This window comes from Amblyomma maculatum, chromosome 6 (assembly GCF_055883805.1).
Source record: "Amblyomma maculatum isolate TAMU_Amacu chromosome 6, ASM5588380v1, whole genome shotgun sequence".
In the NCBI taxonomy this organism is placed as follows: Eukaryota; Metazoa; Arthropoda; class Arachnida; order Ixodida; family Ixodidae; genus Amblyomma; species Amblyomma maculatum.
In genome coordinates, this window is record NC_139349.1 from 83,237,665 (window position 1) to 83,260,169 (window position 22,505).

At 44.9% G+C, this 22,505-nt stretch overlaps 1 protein-coding gene across 1 annotated transcript in view; it reads right to left on the reverse strand.

Annotated features, from left to right (window-relative positions):
- Positions 1–13,758: 13,758 nt before the first annotated feature.
- The window catches only part of GPHR (Golgi pH regulator), a 47,358-nt gene continuing 38,611 nt past the window's right edge, over positions 13,759–22,505 (reverse strand). Inside the window, exons 15-16 of the mRNA XM_084607053.1 lie at positions 20,506–20,671; positions 13,759–13,926 (exon numbers count right to left, since the gene is read on the reverse strand). Of these exons, the coding sequence (XP_084463179.1) occupies positions 20,524–20,671 (148 nt within the window). The 3' untranslated portion in view covers positions 13,759–13,926; positions 20,506–20,523. The remainder of the gene's footprint in view (positions 13,927–20,505; positions 20,672–22,505) is intronic.

The window sequence follows — 22,505 nt, forward strand, 5'->3', positions numbered from 1 at the left end:
ACTCGGAGCCTTGATACCCGAATCGCGAAACCCACAATGCTCAATGGTTCATTATCCCGGTATATTTTCGCCCTTCTGACCCAAGAGACGGTTCGTGCTTTTCCATGTATGCCAGTCCTTCGTTTACTCATACTCCAAGATATCTGCTTTCTGCCACAGAGTATTTCATGGCCGTGTATTCTAATCCCTTGATCGGTTGAACAGTTGGAACATCAGACCCGACTTAACTGAGCTACAACTGAATGAAGCCTATAAAGAGCTTATCATCATCATCATCATCGAGTGGTGGAAAACCAATGCACGCGACGCTCTCGCGTAATTAATCAGGGCCCAAACACACAGTCGAAAAATTATACGAGGAAAGCATTAACAAGTTATTTCGTTTCATTTTCGCTTTGCGCCCGATCCCGGATTACTGGGTAGGGATGCAAACTTAGCGTTAGCTACATAAAGACATACTGCGCCGTGTGACTATAGCTGAATATTTACTGAAGGACGTCTGAAAATGCAATTGCACTCTTAAGATAGGTGTAAACGTCTACAATGCCTCACATTTATTTATTTAATATATATCTCAAAGCTGGCATGACCATGCCATGAAAATGGGAGCTTTTCGTGCTATAGAAGGAAGCTGCCCCAACCAAGGTGGTATACTAACGCTCACTGCAACCACGAAGATGACCACGAAGCATACTCAGAATGAACCAAGTCAAAATGAGAATATCAAGAGGTGTATGAACAGAATGTTCCTCTTCCGCCACGAGTTAGGAAAACCTTCATGCTGTGCAAATGCTTCGGCAAAGGAAGTGCATAGATATTGAACACGCAAGAAATGCTTTCTGGCAAAGCTTCCCCTGTCCTTTCTTGCTATCGCTCCTCTCTGCACTTCCACTTCCCCTCGCTATCGATCCTCTCCCTATCCCTTTTCTTTCCCGCTGGTCGCAGCTCGGGTGCTTCAGATTTTAGATAGCAGTTGCCGCTACCAGCAGCACTCTTTTCCTTCCTTTTGTTTGATTATTCAATAAATATATCCGCTACCACAACCAAATAGTTTACTTGACTTTTCTTTTTTCTTTTTTGACCACCCGACGTGTCATACATTGAAGGGTGTCATGGCCTGGTGACGAAACCTGGCCCTGATCGGTTTATGGTTTGTGTGACGTCAAGATAACGAATGACATAATCGAGTCGAATATAACTTTTGACATGAGAGACACGATTAGTAATTAAACGAACAGCAAAGCGTATGCACGCACACGAGTTTCAGCTAAGGGAAGCGTAGATGGGAGCCAATGACGATATATAACATCATACCCTTAAAGGCACAGCTTAAGTGTCACCTAAATTGTTTTGTATTATGACACAAGCAACTCAAACAACAAAAAAAGTGCTTTTGACTAGCCTGTATAAAACTTGTTAAAGTCGCTATATCATCTCCTTCAGTGTGAGGTATTCTTGCATGTGTTCCTGATGGCTTTGTTTCTTATGGAACTATGTGAGAGTATCGCAGATTGTGGGGATGCGATTGGGCTGCAACTTTGTGATGCGTCAGGTAAATGTACCGGCATGGATGCCAATATTATGGCATGCATGACACATTCAGTTAATAACAATTGTTATTGAACCAATTGGTCACTTCGGAGAGACTGCCTACCCGGTGGATGTGCACACCCAATTGACAATGTATACGACCAAAGAATTAAGAAGACTTCAGTCAACTACACTGCATTCGTATACGAGTTCCGTTCTAGCGCGGATGCGTCAGATCGACATCATTTCTTCTATTCTGTTCACTCGGTCTGTACAGGGATGTAGAACATTATTTAATGTGTTGTCAAGCTTACAATGCGGATAAATGTATACAGTTTGCTTGCCTCAAGAGGGCAGCTGCGCAACATGGTCCACCTCAAGTTATTGATAGCCCCCTTGGATACCAGACATATAGGGAGGTTTCCCGTCTTGTAGTGTTTCTACGAAACATTTATCTGCAGATAAATGTGGATCCCATTGGCTCCAGATGTTCATTGTGTACATGACGATGTAATTCTGCCAAGACATATAAGTCTATGCATCAGTTCCGGATGTTAATTAACCCCTAAGTATCGCTACGGCGTAGAAGTTGTTGAAATACAATCGCGAGGCTAATCAAACCAGTAGCTTATAATCTCAAAATTGTGGCACTATATATAATAGTTCCTGTGCACGTGCTGCCGCCGCGATTTTCCGGCGAAGGTGAAGAAACAAGCGACAGAGAGGCAGGGAATTTGTGACATATTCCATAGTCGCTCTCACGCCGAGGTCAAAGCCCCTCAAGTCGAGCACGGGTCCCTACAAAAAAAGAAAAAAAAAAAGAAAGAAAACTGTTACACGTCCCTCCGCAACGTATAAGCGAGCACAATGGCGAAAACCGGGAAGAAAAGGACGTCGCTTGCCCTCTTTCCTAGATGAACAGAGAAGAGACACACATACACATAACGGTGGGTTCCTTTTCAAAAATGCTTCCCTCCTGTCCCGGTTATGGACGTGGTATAACAAAGTAGGTCGCGACGGCAAACTTCGTGCTTCTTTTGTCGCGCATTTTCTATGCAGAGCTCGCCGTTATGTCCGACCCGCAGAGGTTCCTTGACGTGATGCGTGCGCACAATACACACAGTTCCTTGTTGCTCTCGAAATGCTGCCCTTCTTCAGCCGCCATTGTCGTGCCCGCCCCAAAGGCAGGTGTGGTTACGTATAGTGTTATGGCGAGTACACACACTATATGCACGCGCGCCATCCACTTCCGCCTCCGTGTAGCGCGCACGGAAGCGCTGTGTGTAACGGTGCGACTTCCCTGCTGGCGCCACATTTGTTACGGATCGACCCCTCCCCTTTCTATGAGAGGTCAATGGATAATACTGTAGTTCCGTGGCTTACCTGATACAGGCTACATGCATAATGATGTTGGACTTTATGATGAATTAAAAGCAAAACAAAATACGATGATCAAAATGCGACCAGATGCGAGAATAATGCTTGAGGGTACATGTCCTCGTCAGCCTGGTAATTAACTGAAACCAATTAATAAACATGTAGTTAGCATGCATGTTTCGCATGCACGGGTCCAAAAATATTAGGCTTTTTAATTATCAACTCAGTTCTGATAATCAAGTACGCAAGGCGGTCACGGTGGCAATTAGAAGGCAATGTTTTTGTCTGCCAGACAGTGCACTTGCAACATTTTTCGTGTAGGCGTGCATTTGACCTCAATAACTTCGACCTCGTCTTAACGTCAAATAAGGTTTCGTGGCTCAACCTCAATCTCTCACCAGTTGTGATTGAGGTCTCGTGAAACGCTCTCACCTCAATTTTCTAGACGGTACTGGTGACTTCACTCAACCTCATCTCAAACACATGCATGTTGTGAGGTTGAGGTCGTATGGCCGACCTCGAAAATAAAAGTAAATGTCATAAAGTAAACGTCAATAGGTCAGTAAATGAGTTACTAGAAATTCTAATTAAGCTCCGTCTATCGAGAAAACCAATATACTTGAATAAGACAACTTGTCGGGCTATTTGGTGATACAGGATCGTGCACTCTTAGTGCGAACAAGCATGCTTCCTTCAAAGCGCCATTGTGTCCGAGGCGGCTGCACACCGAAAGCAAAGCGGCGTAGCCTCAAAGCGACCCGAAAGTCGATGACTTTGTTTCAATGCGTGGTCGAATCGAAGGCAATGGCGCTCTGAATAGAGCATGCTTGTTCACAGTACGAGCGGACGACCCTGTATACATCATATTGGTCAACAGCGCATATTTCACAGGGACAGAACACACCTGCGTCGTTGCGTTCCGTCCCTGTGTACTATACTATGCGCTGTTGACCAATATGGGGTTAGAAAGCCAGATAATTTCGTTATAATTACAGCTTGGGGCAGTAATGGCGTTTAGGGCTGCGTTACTGGGTGTTTCGTGAACTAAGAAACCGTTAGAGCGTTGCTGGGTGGAACCATTGTTTGCCGTTATGTGACGCTCAACAAGGTATCTTAAGATACTAATCTCTATTAATTATATAACAAACTAATATTCTGGACACACATTTTAAACATGTATTCTAAGACATAATTCGCTTAATTAAGCTGCGAAGAGGGCTATGAAACAACAGAACCATTTTTTCCATGTTACGCATGGGACAGGTTGATCGAAAAAATTCGATCGGCTGTTTCTTAATCCACTCAACCGCAGACCCACTCTATACTGTTTGACTAAACAAGGTCTTCCGAGATTGCGTCGCTTTCAGAAGCGTCGTTTCCTCCCTGAGCTCGAGTCATCTGATTGGTGGAAATATCGGAACTGGACATCAATCTGACTCTCGGTTCCGGCGTTTTCACCAATTAGGTAAGAACAGACACTGAAAAAACGCCACTTCTGAAAACGACGTCAACTGGTAATACAGACGTATAGATTTCCCCCGGATGTAAATGTCAGTTTCGCCTGCAGCTGCAGTGCGGCACGTTTTATTAAGGCGAAAGCCTTTCTATGCTCATGGAACGAAATCATTTGCGCAAGAGTTGCGCATGGGATCTGTGCTGCACTTTGAGCATCGGATATGTGTGCAGATTTGTCATTTGCTAATAACGGAAGGAAATCAGGAACGGTATTGGGAAGGAAATTAGATGTCGTTCATTCTGATGACGTCATCAGAAGAGTAAAAATCCTGTCTCCATCGAGTTCGAACCATCCATACCTCGGATCCCAACCGAGTGCGCGCTAACCAACTTAGCCACGCCCGAGATCGTGAAACGCCCACCATATTATTGCGAAAGCAATACTACTCTTAAGTTTCGAGCCTTCAGCGTAGCGCGGCGGTAGCCATGCCTTACCCACGTGACGCTGTTACGTCACACCCCACGTGACACTAGGGTGAGAGCTGGGCTACCAACTCAAGCGGTCGGCGTAGCGCGGCGTTAGCCACGTCTTACCCCCGTGAAGCTGTGACGTCACACCCTACGTGACACAAAAGCGAGAAATGGGCTCCCAACTCAAGCGGTCGGCGTGGCGCGGTCGGAGCCGCGGCTTAGTTGGCAGAAGCTGCCAACTTGGGTATATCGTTTCACATGGGACGGTTATGTCAGAATCAGCCTGCTAGGACCCTGGCAGTCACGTTACTCCTAGAGCCCAATAAGGCACGTTCATACGGCTTGGTTAAAGCGGGGCTTTATATGTGGGCTGAGGAAGAAGAAAAAGAGGAGAAGAAGAACGCTCGGTCACCCGCAGCTAATGCTTTCGCTCAATATTTGGTTCAGCAGCGTTTAACTCTTGTAACTTCTTATATAATTCTTCTCTGTATACCGTGAGGATGATAACAGCGATAACAAGACGCTGCAATTAGTGACAGCAAGAATGACAAGCGATGATAATGATAGTTCATTTAGTTCATATTGATAATGAGAGCAAATATGCTTCAGTTAAATTTGCGTCAAACGCTCTGTGTATGCAATATGTAGTGCACCTATCTGTTCAGTGTGCATTAGGGTTTGGTCGGCTCGTAAATTTTTATGGATGATTTGCACGTGAAAGAGTCTGTCAATGACGTGGTTGTTAAGGGGCCCCGGGTATACTTTGTTTAGTCATGCGCTGCTACACAGCGTCTTACGCATCCGTATTCTGGATGATGGTGGTCTACTTTTCCGGTGCAAAGAACCCCGGGAAAATATGACTCACAGGTTTTAACACAAATATTGGTGAAATGTAGAAAATATTAGATGTTCGTTTATTCCTTTTTAATGCGCTGTCAATCAATAAGTGTCATCTGGCTTAGTGGACATTACCCACCTTCCACGGTTGGTGCACCAAAGAGCTAACCACCTCTGCCTGTCATGATTGACAGGTAGTACTCTTCCAGTCTCCCCTTGCAGGAGAAAAGATGTTAGCCAAAAGAAAATGTGTAAAGATACTGCCGATATTCTGCAAGTCATGTTAGAAAGGACCGAAATAAGGATAATGACTAAGAAACGCCATTCAAACAACGGTATATACAGTACTCCTTCTAAGAAAGTCATCCTGTAAGCTCGGGGTGAAGGGGCATGTTGGAACTGCTCAAGCCTATAGGAACGGGCTGTGACATCTGGTCTTTATAAGGAAGGGGGACAACCAAACCCTAGACAATAAACGGCGCACACGGCGGTGCACTTGGACTCCAGTTAGGAAGGAGTGTTCGTCCGAGTAAGCTGTGCCTGTCAACGCGCCGCGCGAACAATACAGCGGCGCTGCCGCTCCCGTCGCTGAGGGCGCCACTGACGTAGGTGTCGAGGCGCACGGGTACGAACATCGGCGCGAGGACGGGAGCGCTGTTATTCGCTCGAGGAATAACTGTCCCTCAGCATGAATTGTGCTTATTCAGCATATTTACTTGTAATACAGACATCCGGAGTGTAAGCATAACAAGTGATCATGATACTTGTTAGGCAATGACACAGACGCTATGACTTTTTACGTGATGCAGTTTCAAGAAATTGCTCATAGCTCGAAAAACTGCATGACTGCGCGCCAGCGCCAATGATAATAGAAAAATTACAATGCAAGTCTACGCTGCGGTAAAACAAAATTTAAGAAGAAAGGCATCAGCATTCATTTACACATTTCACAACAGCAGTTGTGCTACAAGAGTACCAGAGGTGGTGTTTGCACAAGCAGGGAAAAATGTTCACGGTGACTGCGGTCACTGATAGGGCGCATCAGAAGCCAGCTTGATTTGCAGATGACTGGAACAACTGCATCGTAGTACGCCCATTGAGATCTGTAAGGAGAACAATATTTCGGTATCAGCTGTTACTTTCAATGATTCAGCGCGTCGTACAAATATTTTTTTTTTACTTGAAAAACAGGAAAAAATATATGTGTTGCATCTTTCTGTTTCGCTCACTCCAAAGTAATCGTCACAATAGGTGAAGCTTGTGTTCTTATTTTATCATAAAATTGCGCAGTTAGCGAAACAAAAAATACTATGCTGGAGCACATGTAACATACCACACAGACGAGCTAACCAGGGAGGAAGTTAGCACCATAGTCCAGAAAATACACGTGCATACTTAACATTTTTATTACCTTACTGAAGCGTAACAAACACATTTTCTGGTGCTGTCATTATTTTTCACAGGCCTCAATGCGGTTGAGTACGAGTTTTGCGGTATCCGATGCTAGAGAGGGACACAACGATTTTGTTGACAAGGGAAACTAATATATGCTTTGCACGATTCGGTTTAACTCACTTTAAAGTAGTCATCTTCACAATAGGTAAAGCTTGTGTTTCTATTTTATCACATTTCGTGATTAGCGTATACTGCGAAAAAAAAAAAAACTGCACAGGAGCACATTCAACACACTACGCAGACGAGCTAGGCAGGGAAGCAATTAGCATTTCAGTCGAGAAAGCACACGTTCACATCTAATATTATTATTGCAGTATCGACGCTTAATAAACAGAGTTTTTAGTGCTGTCACTATTTTTCACAAGCCCCAAAGCAGATGAACACTACGCAGCGATCACCGGAAGGATAAAGCAAAGCTGGCACTTACCAGTTGGTGCAGTGCTGTACTCCTTGCACCCGAAAGCCGATAAAAGTAGAAGCATGACCTTGCACACTGCAAAACAGTCCACGAAACCGCGAGAGAGCGACAGCGCATGGCTATCCGGACCGCTTTGCAACACGGCGCACCCGGCACTCATCTGGCGAGGGTGACCCTACGTCGCTGTCGCCATCTCTCGGCAGCCAGCGGCGTAACTTCTCAATGGAGGAGTTTGTCGCTACCTTAAAATACTTAAAAATTATAGAGGGACCTTAATTCATCGTAGAGTCAGTAAAGTCACTGGAAAAATATTCATCGAGCACAACATCGGGCTCTGGCAGATCCGTTGGACCATAGCCTCCTTTATACTCAGAGTGTATAAAGGAGGCTATGGTTGGACAGCCCAGTCCGTCAAACCGCGGCTGTGTGAAGAAACGAGTCGGAGTTTTGTTTTTGGTTGTCCTTTTATATTACCTCTCATGCTAGATGTTACCCCTAATCCTTTAATTGCACCCATCATAGCCGGATTTTAGGAGACGCGATCCAAGACGCCGCATCGGCAGCCACCGTGACGGGCGCTTTTTCACGCCAGTGAGGTAACAAAGACGGCGAACTTCGCTGCGGGCGCTGCTTCTCTTTCGAAGCTGTCGTTTGGCAGTGTCTTCGCAATAAGCTTGATATCCTGTTCAGCAAAACAACTGCATTTTTTTTTAATTGGAGTCTACGATACGTAGTCTTTGACGATAATTTCTTTACAATGGTTCAGTCCCGAATAGATCCTTAGGAAGACGAATCACAAAAATTGTCAGTAACGAAATTTATTTGCGGAAGATTAAAAATCTCATTGGCATTCTTCAGAGTGACCTTAGTGAGACCAAAAGGTGCCGTCTGCAGCGATGACTTGACTTAGTCGTCGGCACAGGGGTTCTTATTCTTCCTTTCCGGGATCGGTTCGGTTCGGTTCCGGGCGAAAATTCGGGTTCGGTTCCGGTTCGACGCCCTGACCATGATGCTGTAGTAGGCAATTTTACGTCGATAACAGCCACAAAACACGGAGACGGGCAAGAGTTAGAGGTGCTTGGAATTACTCTGGTTTTTTTAGAACCAGGATGTCGAACCGGAATTTTTTCGGGGTCGGTTCGTGTTTGGCTCTAGAGACACATTCTGTTCCGGTTCGAACAGGTTCGACCCTGACAGAACCGGTTAAATTGACTCAGAAAAAAAAAAAAAGCTTCGGGTGCATTTTTTTAAACTGCTTTTATAATACTGAGTTTTCTTTCCTGTTCCAGTATATAATAAAAGCTGAAAATTCATATAGTAGTCAGTCTATTTTTGTCGTCACATGTGACGACCCACTGGTGAAGATTGTAACGGCATACTGGTTTATGGAACAATTCCCAGTTAGTTCCCATTGAGTTCCTACCGAGTTTCCATTGAAACCAATAGGAACTGGGTTGGAACTCAATGGGAACCAACTGGTACCAGCTGAGAATTGTTCCACAAACCAGTAAGACCAGTTACGATTTTCAACAGTAAAATGTTTATAATGATCGGTTGATTGGCGATTAGAGCATTACGAAGAAAAATAATTATTTTCATCAGCACATATACAAACTAACTATATATAGCTGTCATGCGCTGGAAATTAAAAGAAAATATTGTTTCTTGTCACGCTTTTCAGGTACACAAAATTTAACATCAATTTTATTTTAGAGCGAAACCTCTACTACAACACGTTCAGCTTGCCAAGGGAAATAAAGCAAGCAGACATTGCTAGGGACAAAAGGAAGAGAAGAAAAAAGAAATAGACTTATGAAATAATCTTTGTGCTAAGTTCAGGTACAACTCAAGAACAGACTGGTAAATTGCTGCCCAAGGCGGCCTTTCCATCATGTGTCGGCTTATCGTTCTGAAGACTAAGTCAATCAAATTGCATATACGGCTGCTATGTGCGTGCCCTGTCGCTCAAATTATCTGCGTGACATCTTTGTTAACAGATTCGTAATTTTATTTTCGAGTTTTACATGCATGGTTATATATATTTATCTAAATATGTAAGAACTTACTATTTATGCTACTATTTCACTGCCTAGGAAGGCTCTTGAATGGGGCAACTTTCTTCATGAGCGGTGTCATTGCGCAATGCAGCGACCACCTGTGTTCAGAATGAAACGATAGTATGACACCTGAGACTGGTGCTATGCATGTGGCAATGATATTTTCCTTTGTTCTTGTCATCTTTTTGCAAGGGACAATTTTTCAATATGGTTGATGTTTGCGTGGCGCTTTGGAAATAAGTGAGGGGAGCGCTTTACAAGCAGCGATAAAAGAAGAAACAAATGAAGGTAAGTTGCCAGCAAAAGTGGGGGAACCGGAAAAGCGGGGGTACCACGAACCGGCTCGGAACAGTTCTTCCGATTAGTTCCAGTTTTGGGCGAAAATTCGGGCTCGGCACCATGCTGAGTGCAATTTGCTCGATGGTGTCGTTCTGCACAAAAATGCGAGAAAGGACCAAGATAGCGAGTACTTTTGAAGTACATAAGCAATAAATAAAAAAAACTAAAAAATCAAAAAGAATGTTTCCCTGCTATTGTGATGGCCTTATCTAGCTCTGCGTTCACTGGTCCTTGGTACGCTGTAGATGAGCCCCCTTTGTCTGTGTTAAGGCATCTGCTTAGTTCCTCTATTAGGCCTTCACACACAGCACCATGCCCATGCTTGCCAGCCAAAATCAAGTCGTGCCCTTCACTCCTTATGACATTTCATCCATGACCCAGGCTGGAAGAAGTCTATTAGAGCAACATTCCCGGTTCAAAAAACAAACAGAAATATTAATTTTGAACATCCTGTACATATATGGCTGTGTCATTTTATTGAACATAGGAATAGAACCTATAAAAGGTAAGCTAGGTATCTGGCTGAATAGATAATTCAAAATAACAAGTGGCACCATGAAGGTATTGCAAGACTTGTCATAAATCCTGTACTGAAATAACACAAAGAATATACTGGCATCCCCTGGGTCCATAAAATGACCACTGCAGTTCGTCTGCAACCTGAATATGTGTGCTCGAACAGGGACCCACACCACACTAATTTTGCAAAAGCTCTCGAGTTGATATAGAGCAAATAGGTACATTTTGCACTTTCTGAGTACTATACATATCAACACACCATTGAAAAAGGAAGCTAACCTTCCCAGCCTTGAACCTCGCCACAAAAAACTGGACTCTGTTGTTTCAGCAAATTCTATCATTCACCGCTGAAACATTCCATTATCATCCCTGTTTATTGTCACTCAGTCCGTACCAAGAATAAGAATTAGTTTATTAAACGATCAATCAGTGCATACACATATTTGATAAAAAATTGTGGGGGTTTAAGCATGGCTTAAACCTAGTGATAAAGCGAAAGCTGCGAGTGTTGCAGCGATAGCATCTTAAACACCCGCTTTTCAATTCGCAGCTTTTTCATAATTTTTCTTTTGTGTTAGGTTTGGGGGAAAGAAATGTGCAGAATACTTTTGGGTGGATACCACAGAATCATGGACACCCACACTTAATTGGTCAAGGTCACAGTTGAAGGTCAAACTCCCAGCCACAGCAACCTTGAATTGACCTAGCGTAGCGAAGATTTCGCTGCAATAAATTGCTCCTTGACAATCCATGTCTGTGCATCTGAAGTTCTTTTTTGAGCAGGCAGCAAAAAACAAATAGCTTGCCTGCCGAACCGGTGACTTATCGCGACTGTGTGTGCTCCAGATCATTCACTGGAAGAAATGAATCACCTGTTAGTACATTCCTCATGTAATGCCTCCTTGTCGGCCTTCCTATTAAAATAAAATAAATAAATAAATAAATTGCACTACCTAAGCCTCAGCGCAAATGGTGGAAATACTTGCACATTGACAGCATCACCATCATACGAAGGAATATCAGTGACAGCAATCAAACCCTACCAAGGCAAGATTTGAGCTGCGATTCTCTTCAAATCTCAATACCATGCTTCCACCGGTGTGGAAGATGGTGAAGGCACTTGAGGCATCATTTTGTTTCACAAGGATTTACGATGCAGATAGCTTCAGTTATGTTAAACATAAGAATACGCACTTGCATCTAGTTCTCACTAAACAACTATACTTTTTCTTGCAAAACTACATGAACAGCTAGCACACTTGAAGGCATTATCTTTTATAACACATGAATTGCAAGAATATGAAAGCTAACCCTAGCGGCAGAAAAGCTTGAAATTTCTGTGAATGTAACACTCGAATGGCAGACAGTTAAGCGCTCAAATTTTTATTTACTCTATGTACTCCATATTTGTGATCAGTAACCTAATGTATTAAGACATCCAGACATAAACAAAATTGAATAAAATTCACTTAGGCTATTATCACATCTTCCCTAAAGTAACTACCGTAAAATTCGGAGCAAATGCCCCCCCTTCTCAAGAGCTGAAATTAGAGGAAAAGAGGAGGGGGGCACTTATCTAGAACAGCACTGAAATTAAAATGGCGAAGAGAAATTTTTTCCGCCAGGAAAATAAATGACCGCAGGTACAAGGATTTAAGGTTTAATTTTTCTTTCATCAGACCTAACGGGCTTAGAAGTGTGCACCGAGAGATCGGTGAACAGCTGCCGAGTGTTCTCGCTACCCCGCCGCAGATGTATTCTATGCACTATAGCCGATACTCGGCGTCCGCCTATGTTTCCTTTCAGCGCGCTATTTAATTATGTTCTCGGTTGTTGTATTTCTTTCGGCGCCAGTTCCTTTGGTCGCTCGCATCGGAAGTCTCTATCGCGGTGGTCATCCGACGCCAGCCGCCAACCTTTGAGAATGTGCACATCCGGACGAGTCAGTGCTGTACTGGTGACATTTTTGTTTGCGATGATGTTTTTGAAAGCTGAGATTGAATAGGATACTTGGACTGGAGAGGGCTGGCAGTGTTGCCTGAGTGAGGTGCGTGTTAAGGGTAGGGAGCGGGAAAGTGCGGCATGTTAGAAGGGTTGGGAGGAGGGGGCGCTTTCCCGTAGCAGCGTGGAAATGTGAAATTAGCTGTGCAGTGGGAGTGCTTGCCCAAAATTTCACGGTAGCGGTTTTTTTCATATTTCCACAATGAGAAGAGTTATACAGAAACAAAGATCACAACTCTTATCTGACACGTTAAATGCCTGCAGGCTCTACTGTATTATACAGCCTGTATTGCACTGCAGTATAATACCAAGCTGCTGGTGATAAGAATCACTAGGTCATCCATCACGTGATACAATGAAACCATTTAAATAAGACGAATTACGTTCAGTATGAAACAATAGTCATAGTGAGAGATTATTAACACAAACCATATGGCATGAAGAAAACTGGAAATTCAACATTATGCCAAACTCCAACTGTGTTACATCCAAAAAGTGACTTTCACCTTCCTGGAGAGCTGGATTCTTTGCCACACATCAAATGGGCAGGAGCAGTAGCGCCAACAGTGGGCACTTCTGGGTCAAAAGAGTTCATTTAATGCACTGCAGTCAATTTTGTGCAGCCTGCATATCACCATCGTATGATCATTCATGTGTGAGGTGACCGTGAACATGCGCAGTAACTTCACTAAAGGGCAGTCACTGATCACTGGAGGACCAAGTAAGCAATCCACCCATTATACTATGGCTGATAAAATCTTGCTAAACATCACAATCTCAGTGCGAGGCACCTGTTTTAACTGAAAGTGATATTGCAAATATGTTTGCACAAAATAATAATTTAATTTAACATATATTTGGCATTGTCTGTTTCCTTTTCTTTTTTTAATTTGACAGTGTGGGAGCTTGATGGCAATCCACATCAGTGCACACTGCAGTTTCAGTTATTCGACCTTGCAACCCAAGGTCTATTCATGACCTTGAAAGTGGGGTCTCGACAGCGGATCTTCACAAATGAATGAGAAAAATTTGTTGCGCATAACTTGAACTTTTCTGTGCAATCTGTTCGTGTCTTGTTTAGCTTGGATGGCAAAATGAATGGAAAAGAGGTGTGGTGATTCCAAGTTCGAGCTTCAGTACAGGATGAATTTTTTTTTCAACTAGAAACGTTTCTGAGGAAACCACACCGCTTTCTTCTGCAAGCAGTTGGCTGTGCTTTGGTAGACATCGGTGTGCCATTCCTCCCAAATGAAAAACACTGCACCCTCGAAGATTACACTAAACACGCCAGACTAACAACATTTGTACATAAGTTTATTACGCAGCGCTAAAAGTACTTATTTTTACCAGAAGCAGGTGTTACCTATGACCCTGTCAATAATCCCATTATGGTTTGGCCGGTCAAGTGTTGTTAAGTGCTCACACATTGTGTGAGCAGTATGATGAGCAGAAGAGTCTATGCCTGGCCTGGAAAGACACCAACAGTAAAAAAAGGGGGGGGGGGGGGAAACAAATTAAGCAACAATAAAATAAAATATGCCTAGTACACTGCAGCAGGTTTGTAATGGGAAAGAAAAAAGAAGATGCTGTTAAATAATCGCTTTGACACACACAATGACTATCCTTTTAAGTAGTATAATACCATCTACTTGTACAAGCAAACATTGAGTCCGGGTTTAGTTCTCTCTTCTCATTATTCTTCACGGAATCATAAACCACTTCTGAAAGTGATGCACAATGAAATATGCTTAAAAAACTAACAAAAGGGCCTCGTCCTTGGACTGCCATACAAGTGATAAAAACTTTGTTTCTGAATAGCTTCTCTTATCATTGTCTCTCCAGACATGATAAACCACCCATGAAATGTTGAGCACATGTCACTGACTTTACTTTGAAAGAAGCTAGGGAGGGTAACAATATAGAGGAAGAGTTTATTGGCGCATTCGGTTGGGGGGACAAGAGCAGGAGCGCCGAGCAGTGTAGAGCAGTACAGAAGCACGTCGAGTAAGGGTGTAACTGCCCTCCCACGGGAACGCTCTCTGCATGTCAAGAGCAGCGCGCCACGACCACATGACCGTACTTCTCTCCCCAGCATTCTCCACCTGCCCGCAGTGGCGGCAGTTGCAACCCGAGGAGAGGCCAACGCTCCGTGAAGAACCGCTTGCTTTGTATGCCTTGTTCTCACAGCATGGCGATCTGCCTCCTTTGGCTCTTTCGATGCCAGCAGTGACTCTCAAACATGCATACAGCACCTGAGCAATGCTTTCCGCTCCTGACGAAAATTCGCTTGATTCCGAAGAGCTCTCAGAAAGCCGACGCTTTGCAGCCGCCATTTTGAGAATCGCCGACTCCAGAGAAAAAATTAAAATAAAAAGATGCCGCGGATATGACGCTTTATGCCATGACTTCCTCTACTCTCGCTGTAGACGAGAGAGCAGCCGGGATTGCACTCGGGTGCTCTCAGCAGAAGAAAAGCCCTCCTCCTCTACCATTGGAAGCGAGTGATTCTACTCCTGCTCTCCAACTGGAGTGCGCCCGCTTGTCTGAGAGAACTTTTGAAGTGCTCTCGAGTGCACCTGCTCTCCCACTCGAATTCGCCATAAGGCTGCTTGAACTGGAAAGAAACAAACTGTACTTGTGAACATTCGCTTTAGAAGAAATGAATGCAGTAAAACTAGCTTCAGGCATGCTCGTTAGTTCCACTCGGGATACAGTGGCATGAAATACCTAGACCACTTGCTATTAAACCTCATGCATTTATGCTTTTTATGGCACAGTGATTATCACAAACACCTCATTTAGCACATGTTTATCACTGCACATGAGTCCTATGCCACGCATCAGAAGGAAGCTTCATCAGCGTTCCTAATGTGTACACTGCAGTAATATGATGGGACTGACATCGCACAACACGTGATGAGCATGGTTGCAGCTGTTGACACGCCTCAAGAGACCGCACCCTTTCGAGCTTAAGAACATATTGTATCCTTCTGTCTCCCCTCCCTTGCATGCAGGTCCGAGGAATCCTTGTCTGTGGAGTGCACACACCGGCCAACACAACTATCACTTATCACTGTCATGTGCCTCAGCTTTTCTGAGGCTTATGGTAGCCGACAACGAACTCTGGTTTCCCATGTGCTGCGGCCCCACTCTGTGGCCATGATTTCTTTTCGTAAAGTGTCATTCCTGTGTTACTAGCGTTGTCATGGGCCGCACACTTTCTATGCTTTCCTAATGACATCACTCCAGAGTGTGTCCAGCATCGTGCTGAAGCTTTTAGCATTGACTACTGCCGAAAATGACACCTGTGAGCAGCTGTTTAGAAGAGTCTTGAAGCAAGAAGGCACTGTACAGACAGCAAACTTTGGCATACTGGTGTGACATTTACAGACGACTGTTCATGGAATACACATGTGGATACCGTAGTTGCAAAAGCCGCCAGGACCTCAAACTTTATACAGCGAAATCTGAAACACGTGCCACCTTGTTTGAAATCAATAGCCTACTTAACGTACGTTCGACCCCTGCTCGAATACACTTGTGCTCTAAGGGACCCTTGGCAAACAGCACTGAGCAATAAAATTGAAAACATCCAAAATAGAGCAGCAAGGTTTGTCCTGTGTCGGTACTCGAGAACTGACAGCTGCACCGTCATGAAAAATGAATCAGGATAGGAAATCCTTTCCTCTCGAAAAAGGAAATTACGTCTGAAACTCTTGTACCAAATATACAACAAAACAGGCATTCGAAAGGAAATATACATACATAGGCCACATTATGTCTCTTCTCGCACAGATAACTGTTTTAAAATTTTGAAATACCGTGGCAGAACTAACATGTATGCCAGTTCTTTTTTTTGTTCGATCCATCAGTGAATGGAATCGGCTTTCAGGTCATCAAGTGTGCTCCATAAATGAAGATGTGTTTTTTTCCACTTTGTAACCCTCCTGCTGTAGCGTCCTCGGGCTAAGCGGGGTTATCATTGAATAAAGAATTAAAAAATACTTTAAGACGCGGACAGTGCAGGAACCAGGCGGCTAGCCCACGCGGAAAGTGGCAAGCGTGATCAAGCCCGCACATTTTGTTTACCACAGCCAAAACACGCACGTGGTGCCAAGAATTTGAACACAGCTTTATAGGCAGTTAAAATCACATAAACTTAAATACACAGTTGTTTATAATTTGAAAATAAAGTTTTTGAGTAATAGTTACTTTTGGTGGTATATTTGATTTATGTCTGCGAACAAGGGTGGCAATGACAGCTCGACTGCAGTCGAGACGGTAGAGCAGGATCACAGGGTGGTCGCGATTGAGTTCAGAGTGTAGCAACGCCAGATCTGCATCGGGCTCGATTTCGATCGACTTGATCCTGATCGAAATTGCCCATGTGACAGGGGTATAATGCTTGTAATTAGGCACCTTGCTTTTGTTTCAACCATCTAGCCGCCTCAGATAGAGTGTTCTCCACCTCCTCGCCATCCGTCTTACCAAGTCTCCGTGGTCATGTCAAGCCCCACCATCCAGGAAGACACATCTTCAAACAAAGGCCTCACACTATTAGACGCATCTGGTATACCGTATTTACTCGCATAATGATCGCACCCCTGAATTTTGAGGTCAAAATTCCATTTTTTAAATTCTCCGCGTAATGATCGCACCCCGAACATGGAGCCGCCTGGTGGTTGATCTGCAGTCATCCCGCAGCGAATGCATTCCGACGAGTTCCCAACCTAGTCTAGTAACGTTGGAGTTCCCATGATTCCATGCTTTGCGGCGTTCGCCATTTTGCAATTTGGCAGCGTCGTAGCGTGCTTTGTGTTTTTGTGCGAATTTACGCCATTTCACCATGGGGCGGTATGCCAGTTACACCACCGCGTTCAAGCTCAAGGCTGTCGATTATGCACTGGAGCATGGCAACTGCGCTGCTGGTAGGCATTTCGGCGTGGACGAAATGAGGATACGCTATTGGAAGAAGCAGCGGGAGAAGCTGATGGCTACGAACAAGACACGGCGGGCTTTCCGTGGACCCAAAACGGGCAAGTTCCCTCGTATTGAGGAGGCGGTCCTAGAATACGTGAGGGACCTGCGCAAGGATGGTTTTGCAGTGTCATTAGAGATGATACAGACGCAGGCGCGCACAACTGCCAGGAAGCTGGGAATCGCCGCAAAGGATTTCCGCGCTAGCTCCGGTTGGACGACTCGCTTTATGCGACGGAATGGACTTTCCCTGAGGCGGCGGACGTCGTTGTGCCAGCGGCTCCCAGCCGCGTATGAAAGCAAAGTGATAGACTTCCATCACTTCGTCACTAGGCTTCGCGAAAAATGCGGTTACCTCATGTCGCAAATTGGAAACGCCGATCAAACTCCACTGACGCTCGACATGCCCCGGAATACAACTGTGAACGAGAAGGGTGCTCGGCACGTCCTCGTGAAGACGTCTGGCGCAGAAAAACAGCGATGCACAGTCATGCTTGCTGTGACGGCCGACGGGCGGAAGCTGCCACCATACGTGATCTTCAAACGGAAGACTATTCCGAAGGGAAACTTTCCCCGTGGCATCCATATACGTGCACAGATGAAAGGGTGGATGACTGCAGACCTGATGGTCGACTGGATCAAGACTGGTTGGGGAAGAAGACCAGGAGCATTTCTGCTTCCCTCGCTTCTGGTTTTGGACAGTTTTAGGGGTCACCTTGTGGACAGCGTGCGTGCCAAGCTGAAAGAGCTGTGCACGGACATTGCAGTCATTCCTGGCGGCCTGACTTCGCTGCTGCAGCCTCTCGACGTGTTTTTGAACAAACCGTTCAAGGACAACGTTCGACGACTTTATGCTGAGTGGATGGCGATGGGCCAGCATGATTTGACGCCGAGCGGAAAGATTAGAAGGCCATCCGTGGAGATGCTGTGCTCGTGGATCACAGAAGCGTGGAGCAGTATCCCCGACGAGGTAGTGGCTAAGAGTTTTAAGAAGACAGGCATATCTAACGCTTCGGATGGAATGGAAGATGACTTCCTGTGGGATTGTGAAGATGCTCCCAGCGACGACACTGCCGTTTCCGATGAGTCGTGCAGCAGTGAAAGCGAGGATGGCGAGGATTCAGACTTTGATTAGAGTACTGACAAAAAAAAATAAATGGGCATTGTGCACTCCATGTGATGCTTAATGTGCGTGTTTATTGCGAAGGTAAGCCTTACTCAGCTTTTATTTTTGGTTGTAATCGAGATATATGTTCTAAGACGTCTCACCTGCAACTTGTTTGCGTTTTCGGTGCTCAAAAATTTTTTGTTGAAAATTTACCCCGCGTAATGATCGCACCCCGAAATTTGCGTCAGTATTTTAAAAAAAAAAGTGCGACCATTATGCGAGTAAATACGGTAATGCCACACGACGTTGTCGTACTAGTACCAGCCAGAGGTCATCATCACATGTGTTAAAATTCAGTGACACACATACAGATTATTTGTCTACAGTACACTGGTTTTATTCACTAATTGCCAATCACTGCTCACTAACCAGTCAGTCAACAAATCACACCCTCAATCAATAAACCAACACAATGCTTATCATATACACTCCATACAAGGTGCCTGTCATTTTTTTGGCATCTCTTTCGACTCAACCTCGACGTAGAATTGCAGTTTGATGATACAGTGAAAGCTCGTTAATTCACAACTCGTTAATTCGAAATTTTGGATAATTCGAAATAGTCATCGTGGTCCGGTCCGCAGTGCATAGAAGTCTATGCGCGTAACAGCTTGTTAATTCACTCAAAAATTGGCGCCGCCACCCATAATTTGAACTGCGCGCCGCCAAGCGGCGCTGTTAAAAACCATCGTTGGAAGCTTTCACGGCAGAACGATAGATGGCGCAGCCATCGGGGCGCCGCTAGGGTGCTGGAACAAGTACTAAACAGTCTTTCCTGCTGCGACTCCTTCGAGGAACGACGTTTTAGTGTTATCGACCACGGTTTCGTGTTGCATTTCGTGAGCCCTCGTTTTGCACGCCGCTTGTTGTGAGCTTGTGTCCGCGAGATGTGTTCGCGTGGGAAATACTGCGCCAAGACGGTGAAGGAGAAAGTGGCTATTTTACGCGAGGTGGATGAACGGAAGGCCAGCAAAGTGGAAATCGCGAAAAAGCACGGGATTCCACCAAGCACGTTGTCGACGTACGTCCGAAATAGGAAAGCCATCGAGGATGCCTATGAAGCCGAAGATTTCGCCAGCAACAGAAAAAGGCTTCGGTTAGCCAAGTATCCGGAAATTGAGACCGCTGTGATCACGTGGGTGAAAGATATGAGAAGCGCTGACATTCCACTGAGCGGCCCAATTATCATGGCGAAGGCGGCCGATTTCGCCCTGCGCTTGAATGTGGAAGATTTTGTCGCCTCCGAAGGATGGTTTCACCGCTTTAGAGACAGACATAATCAGAGGGGGAAGAAGACTCCCTGCATCGCATTCGCATGCTAGAAGACCGAGTGAGTACGGTAGCCCTCAGAGAGAAGAAGCAGAAGATAACAGACTTTTTTGCTAAATAAATGTTTTTCGTGCCCTCCGGGCATCAAACGCCTTTATTTTTGCTCACTTTCATTAGTTCGAATTTTGGTTAATTCGAACTGGCCTGGCGGCCCCGTGGAATTTGAATTAACGAGCTTTTACTGTAACACTAGAACGCGGAGGCATCACCTATCTTGGCCTTTATCAAGTCTATAGTTCTGGTAGCTGCCGCGCATTGCATGACGGCACCACCCAAATGTTTCGCCGACAAGAATTAGACTTGTCCTTCAAAGCTCCCTCTCAAACTGGGTACGGCAAGGGCTTTTTTGTGCAATGAGCCCAGTATGCAATACCTGTCACAAAGGCAACTCTTGGCGATGCAGAATTTGACACTTCTGTTGTTCTGAGAACTACCCCACTTAGGGATGTTCTAGTATCGTCACAAAACTGAGTGCCCATAAGAGGATCAAGGGTGAAAAAAGCAATTCTGCTTTTGAGTTGCTACAGTTTCCAATGCCCCCTAGTAACATATGGAGCAATATCTGGCGCCACCTTATCACAGGAGCCAGGTTAGGAGACAGTGTCCCGCTCAGGGCCTTGCTTGTGGGCCAGGTAGAGGAAGCCGATGCTCGTGAGTGCGCTGACCAGGAAGATCACATCGAACCACCTGTGGTAGAAGTTGAACTGCAGTTCCCCTAACACTTCAGTGATGATGGACCTGGAAGAAAATTTGGTTTTTAAGAAAATGCACATTGATGTCAAACAATCTCAAAAGCAACGTGTAATGCCAACAACAGTCCAAAAGTCGCATAAATCGCTTGTCCTGTGCTCCACCAGACTATATTCATTTCATGACTGCTCCAGTCCTATCAAAATTACTGTCGTCAACCTCCTCTGCTTATAGGCGGCACGCAAAACAAAGGCTGCACAACTGATGGGGGAATTGATAGGTGCATCCAGGAGTGAAGCTGGCTGCCCTGTCTGCTTGTCATGTGCTCCTATAGAGTCGTTGCACCATGGATTCGTTTTCCCACGGCGTTTGCATCGTTACATAAGCAGCATTCACTGCCAGTGCACCTTAAAACAAACTTTGGGGCATCTCCAGCGATAGTTTCTGATTGGGTAAATGTTCAAATGCTAAAAGAAGAAAAAAAAAAACACGCACTGGAGATTGTATTTGCTTGTCCCTGGTCGGCAAGCAATATTATCGAGAGCGTCCTGCTCGAGTTCACTTCACGTTAACAAGTTGCTTGTTATTCCCTCCTTACATTTAGACATGAAAGTACTATTTGAAACGATACCGGAGCGTCGTCATTAATTTTCTGATGTTCACTACCATCTACGTTTAGGTACAGGCAACAAAATGTGTTGGTTACTGAGTAATCCTGTAACAGTTCACTTGTTTAGAACAGTGCTGGATAGTTTTGTGGTGCTTAATTATTAGTCATTCCACAGGCCTTTAGTGAAAAGTAAAAATAGACATGACGAGCATGAAGTACCAGATTTAATGAATGAAACATGGTGCACCAAGCACATGGCACTTGCATTCAATGGCTTATACCTGGTGCGTGTTGGAAGTTGTATCCATAAATATTTTGGGGCTTGTACCGTAGCGCTCAAGCTTTACACAGTGTAGGATTTACCGAAGGATGTAACTGCTAGAATTGTTGCGTTTCACCCATTCACGACTGTACACGCTATGGAACATGTCATCGTCACGATCGAGTCCATCCTCCCGGCTAATCCCATGGGGGGATGTTTTAAGCATGGAGGAGCTTAATTAAGCTCCACTTTTAAAAGCAGAATGCGATAGTACTGCAGAGCCCAGTTCCCACTGCACATTCAGTATAGATCTACCTATATTCAACTTGAACCAGTGAGCCTTCGTGTCCTATAAGCAGTGTGTGTGTCTAGCAACCTAAAAGTCTTTGGTTTGATTTTTATGCCCCCTCCCATCAAAATTAAATCAATTTCAAATTCTGCTTAAAGGTCCCCAGAAAGGGGTCACCAAGAAGGGTAAACAACGCCATAACACTGATAGTTATTGAACCACCCATCATTCTCCCGCAAAAATTTTCGATCAAGCTTCTGCAACACCAGAGATATCGGCGATTAAAAATGACCCTTCCAATTTTCCCCCTCAACTCGTACGCCGAAGGGAGCCATAAAAAAACAAAGAATACAAGCAAGTTCAAAGCTCCGCCCAGACATACGTCACTTCGACGAACTTCCGGTTGCCACGCGCTCGCTCGCTGGCGTACTCGCGCCAACCCTGCCAACCCGTCCTCGCTCGCGTGTAGTTCGCCAGTTCGCGCAGCGACGGTTAGTGTAACCGCGAACCCGTGGTTATCCTATGTTACACGGCGGATCAAACCGTGGTTGCACCACTAACCGCGGTTACCGCAAACCGAGCTTGACGACCTAGGTTTGCGTCGTTAACCGAGGTTATGACGGCGTCTGTTGACGGAAGCTACTCGTCGGCGCCCGAGTGCGCGAAACGTACGAGCGGGTCTGCTTCACAAAATTATTCATTTGCCCACTGTATCACGTTT